The sequence below is a fragment of the Octopus bimaculoides genome, chromosome 23, assembly GCF_001194135.2.
Source record: "Octopus bimaculoides isolate UCB-OBI-ISO-001 chromosome 23, ASM119413v2, whole genome shotgun sequence".
Classification (NCBI taxonomy): Eukaryota; Metazoa; Mollusca; class Cephalopoda; order Octopoda; family Octopodidae; genus Octopus; species Octopus bimaculoides.
The window spans coordinates 30,896,712-30,902,421 of record NC_069003.1 but is presented as its reverse complement, the minus strand read 5'-3'; the positions used below and the strand labels follow the sequence as shown (position 1 = coordinate 30,902,421).

General features: G+C 36.9%; 1 protein-coding gene across 4 annotated transcripts in view; it reads left to right on the top strand.

Moving 5' to 3' along the window:
- Positions 1–5,710, top strand: part of LOC106870412 (otoferlin) — a 360,495-nt gene that overhangs the window by 106,681 nt on the left and 248,104 nt on the right. For all 4 annotated transcript variants that reach the window (XM_014916475.2, XM_014916474.2, XM_014916476.2 and 1 more), the window contains 2 exons: positions 304–447; positions 3,621–3,748. In XM_014916475.2, coding sequence (XP_014771961.1) covers positions 304–447; positions 3,621–3,748 — 272 coding nt within the window. The remainder of the gene's footprint in view (positions 1–303; positions 448–3,620; positions 3,749–5,710) is intronic.

Genomic DNA, 5,710 nt, shown 5'->3' with positions numbered 1-5,710 from the left:
CTCTCGCTTTCAGTCTGTCTGTCTTTCTCTCTCTGTATCTCTATTGTTTTTTTTCCAAAGCATAAATGTCAGAAATAATAATAATAATAATAATAAATTCATTTTATTGGCCACAAGGGCTAATATCAATTAAAAAACATGTAAGGACAAAGACAGGACGAAAGTTACAAAAGGTTTTGTCCGAAAAAGTAGGAAAGTTCGTCTAAATAATAACGATTATCATTATTGTTATTGTTGCTGTTGTTGTTAAATCATCAGTAAATTTTTAACTTCTGTTTGTTTTTTTCTTTCTTTCTTTTTTAGGGTTCTTTAAAAATCTACAAGATCCCTCTCCCACCTGACATAGAAGATACGACTATCACAGGAGGTGACCCACAGTACGGCCTTTTCCAAGGTTTACCAAGCAACGACCCTATCAAGGTGTTAGTGAGAGTTTATATTGTCAAGGTACGTGTTATGTGTCTTACAGGAAACCTTTATAACTTACAGGGTGTGCATTGAATCAAAAGTAAAGATATGAATGGCTGAGATCATAGGGGTCCACAGGTATATTAAGTATATGATTTAACTTATAAGACAAAGTTCAACCAAAGTTCAATCATATTTTTAGTAAATGGAGGAGATTAGATGTTAATATGGATTGAAATTATTTTTATTCATGTAGCCATACGATCGTTTCATACAGAAAGACAATAAATTCATTTTAAGAATCTGGGTAGTCAAAAAGGATTCAGTCAGAAGCAAAAATTAAGGAAAGGTAAAAAAGAAAAGCTAAAAAGACGTTAGAATTACGTAGGTATGGTGTTCATTCTTAGAGTCATGTCTATTTAAAACAAGACTCTTGTTTTAAATAGATATGACTCCATACAAAAGTTATCATAGGCTCATCAAACAAACATGACTCGTCAAGCTTGTAGAATTGAATGGGGAGGGGTCTGAGACAGTTTTTAAGTACTGTGCTGCCATTAGTCAACTCTGGTCGCATATTGTTATTAATTTGGAAGTAACAGGCTGTTCAGAATTTTAGGTTCACACTCTAGTACGAGATGTTTATGGGGTGACACTCTCTCTAAGAGTAGAGGGTTTGCTAACAACATAGATGAGTATATATACAGGGTGTGTAAGATACTTGAGGACAGATTTATGTTTATAAAAAAAAAACAGATATGATATAACAGGTAATCAAGAAATGCTATGAGGATAAGAATAAACCTTCTTTTCTGTAATGTTATTCAATAAAGCCACCTTCAGCTCCAACAACTGCTTCTATATGAGATCTAAATCATCTACATGCTCGAATCAAGTGATCCTAGTTCATTTTGGACATTACTCTGACCATGACAGCTTTCAAAGAATCTTTGGTGTTATGGGCGTGTTCGTTGACCCCTCTCTTAACAATGCTCCACATGTTATAATTAAGATCTGGAGAATTAGGAAGTCAAATGTTAAGGGTTATGTGATCTTGAAAATTTTCAGCCATCCATTCCTGTGTTACTAGAGTCATGTGATAGTGCAGAGTCTTACTGAAACACATGTGGCCTTCCATTGCATACACCATCTATCCAGGGTTTAACAATTATTTCCAGGACCTCAATGTAGGTGGCAGAGTTAACTCTAAGGCCTTGTGGAAAGAAGTAAGGAGGCATCACATGTCCTTCATTGCTGACAACCCCTGAAACCATGACAGTTGCAGGAAATTTTGTATGCATTGCACTTGGAACTTCAGAAGGATCTGAAAAAAAATTGTCAGAATATTTTGTGTATCAATTTATTGTGCCTAAACTTTAACAACAAAATCTTATATGGACCCCTGTTGAGAACCACTGAGCTGAACCCATCAAGGTGGTGCCCCAACATGGCTGGAATCCAATGATTGAAACAACTCAAAAACAAAAACAAAAAACAAACAAGAGAAAAATAAGGTTTGTCATTGTTGTATGAGGGTGGTCCTGGGTTGGCAAGGTGAGGGCCAAAGAACAAGTGATATTTCTAACCTACTGACCACTCCTTCTTCCCCCTCCACTCCCACCTAACAAGCCTTACCTTCCCACCTTTTACCATTGTTATTCATTCATTCAGTGCTCTGACTCGACAGCCTCTCATCCCCAAAAACTGACTTCTTTCCAAACAATAGAAACAAACTATTTGCCTTCATCAAAAGCCACATAGCAGCCTATCCCTTGCCTTCCTTACCTCTTTCCTTCTCTCTTTCTTTCTTCCTTTCGTTCTTTCTCTTTCTTTCTTCCTTCCTTTCTCTCTCTCTCTCTCTCTCTCTCTCTCTCTCTTTCTTACTCTTGTTCTTTCTTTCACTCTGTCTTTCTCTCTTTCTTCCTCCCTGCCTTTCTTTTTTTCTTTCTTCCTTCCTCTCTTTCATTCATTCATTTGTTCTGATGTCTTTTCTTCCTTCCTTCTTTTTCCCTTCCTTCTTTCTCTCTTCCTTCCTTCTTTCTGTTCTTTCTATCTTCTTCCTTCCTTCCTCCTTTCCTTCCTTCCTTCCTTTCCTTCCTTCCAAGTCAGAGAATGTAAGAACTGTAGTGTTGTTGTTGTTGGTGGTGGTGGGGTGGGTGGGTGGTGGGGGGTTGAGCTTCCCATTGTTTGTGGTTAGAAATATGTAATTATAATATTTATGGCATGTCTAGCTGTGTGCCAGCAAAAGACAGACACCCCTACCCCTGTTCCGCCCTCCCTTCCTCTTTCCTCCCCACCCGAGACAAGGCATAGAGTGGCTGGGTGGGGGAGTAAAGAGACTGGTCACTGACACCCACCCCATGTTATTGTTTTTTTTTTATTATTTTGCTCTGTCCCTTTTTTTTTGTTTCTTTGAAGGAAGGTCTCCCTGTCCCACCCTCTCTCTCTCTCTCAACCACCCCATCTCTCCTTCCTTACACTTTTTGCTTCATCTTATTGTCATTGTTTGTGATTTACCAAAATAATCCAGGTAGTGGGGTTTCTTTATTGGCCACAAGGGCTGAACACAAAAACAAATAAGAACAATACAAAACAAGGGACACACATAAAAAAAAAACGCGTAAACAATAAAATAACAATGACAAATAACAAGAAAACTGTAACAACTCTAATTTCTAATAGCTGGGAGTTCCACCCAGGGCCAACCAAGGCACCCCACGCATTTTGGTCACCCTGACCACCAAAAGCACCTCTTTACCTCTCAACCACTCGGGGCCTACAAGTGAGAATGTTCAGGAGATAAATTGTCCCTTGGTTCCTACCTTATATACTGTTATATACTCTTTTGGCTGGACCCTATTCTCTTTCTCGTCTGTATGACCCCTACTCTCTTTTCTATTTTACTTTCTTCCTTTTTCTCTCTCTCTCTTTCTGATATCTAATAAATATATCATTTACTGAAAGCAATATCATCATAATAATCATAATCATCATCATCATCATCATAGTCGTCACAATTATTATCATCCTCATCATCGTTAACATTGTTATTATCATCTTGATAGTCATCATTCAAAACTCAAAAATCAAATATAAACAATGACGTTATAGACTTCGACTAATGACGATATATTTGATGCTTAACAGTATATTTGATGCTTAACGATATATTCGATGCGTAACGGTGTCCCTGTGTTTAATAATTTCGACAGGCTAATGACCTTCATCCTTCTGATATTAATGGAAAAGCAGATCCGTACCTTGTTATAAGACTTGGCAAAACCGTCATTAATGGAAAAGACAACTATATATCGAAACAACTGAATCCTGTCTTTGGCAAGTAAGTGCCCAGTTCAACTCAGTCCTTTTTTTATATCTAACTCTTTTGTTACCATATTTCAATTGAAAAGTACTGCATTTACTCTTTTATTAATTCCAAAATGTGGAGGCGCAATGGCCCAGTGGTTAGGGCAGTGGACTCACGGTCATAGGATCGCAGTTTCGATTCCCAGACCAGGCGTTGTGAGTGTTTATTGAGCGAAAACATCTAAAGCTCCACGAGGCTCCGGAAGGGGATGGTGTCGAACCCTGCTGTACTCTTTCACCACAACTTTTTCTCACTCTTACTTCCTGTTTCTGTTGTGCCTGCAATTCCAAAGGGCCAGCCTTGTCACACTGTGTCACGCTGAATCTCCCCGAGAACTACGTTAAGGGTACACGTGTCTGTGGAGTGCTCAGCCACTTGCACGTTAATTTCACGAGCAGGCTGTTCCGTTGATCGGATCGACTGGAACCCTCAACGTCGTAAGCGATGGAGTGCCAACAACAACAACAACAAATTCCAAAAAATAATGAAGAATTTAGTAAAATAACTTTGTTGTTACTAAGCTGGTGTTTGGAACATAAATTAACATGAAATCTTCATGGAAGGTTTAGATTTAGATCACTTTGACCCTTTTGCTACCATATTTGAATAAAGAAAAAAACGCTGTTTTTGCTTCTATTAATTTTGAAAATGATGAAGAATTTGATAAAATAATTTTGGCATTGTTAAGCTGGTGTTTGAAACATAAATCAATGTGAAATTGTAATGAAAGGTTTAGTTAGTTCCCTTTAACCCTTTTGTTGCCATATTTCAATTGCAAAACATTATTTTTATGTCTATTAACCCTTTCAATACCAACCCTGTTGAAACCAGCTCTGGTTCTTTAGTACAAATGTCTTGTTTCCATAAGTTTTGAATTAAAATCTTCCACCAAACCTTAGTCACAATTTATGTTCCTAACACCAGCTTAATGATAACTAACTTATTTTACTAAATTCTTTATTTTATTTAAAACTAATTGAAATAAACACAGAGCATCTCAAAATAAATATGGTAACGAAAGGGTCAATTCTGAAAATTTTAGTAAAATTGTTGGTTCGTTACGTGTTTGTTACTGCTGTTGTTTCTGTTTTGTATTGTTATAACACTGTTACAGTGTATTCTTTATCTATCATTGACAATATCAGCCATACTATGATATAAGAGGCGTAAGGATATAACATTTTTACAGGTCTGTCCCTATACCATCGCTTTTCTGCTAGTATTTCATAGTGCTGGCATAACTTGCAATATATGTCACAATCGTTTGGTGCTTTTTTACGTGCCACCGGCATGGGAGTCAGTCAGGCAGACCTGGCATCGACCACATTCAGATGGTGCTTTTTATGTGCTACCAGCATGGGAGCCAGTCTGGGGGTACTGGCATTGGCCACATTCAGATGGTGCTTTTTACGTGCCACCAGCACACTGAGCCAGTCAGGAGCACCAGTCCCAGCTACAATATTGGTTTCATTTGACTCAACAGGTCTTCTCAAGCATATTATATCACCTGACATGTCTCAACTTATGTCTGTATTTGGTTCCAAGACATCTGACTTTACTTGAAAAATGATGTAATAAGCAAAAACATTTTCAAAAATTTTATTAGCTCATATCTGTTTCAATGAATAATTTGTACATATTTTCACTTGTATTTTATTTAATTCTCCGCTTCAGTTTTAGTTTTTAGAAGCTTTTTTTTTTCTTTGTTTTTATTTTTGTGCTTTTGAATATAATTGCTGAGACCAACATAAAGTTGGTTAAATCAAGTGAAGTTGATTAAATTCCTTAAAAATATGCATAAAGTTGAAAAAGATGTAACTAAAAAAACAAAATGAAGTTGAGCTATGCCTCTGTGTATATATATATATATATATATATATATTCATTTGTGTGTGTGTGTATATGTATATGTATAGGCATGTATGCCTGTATATG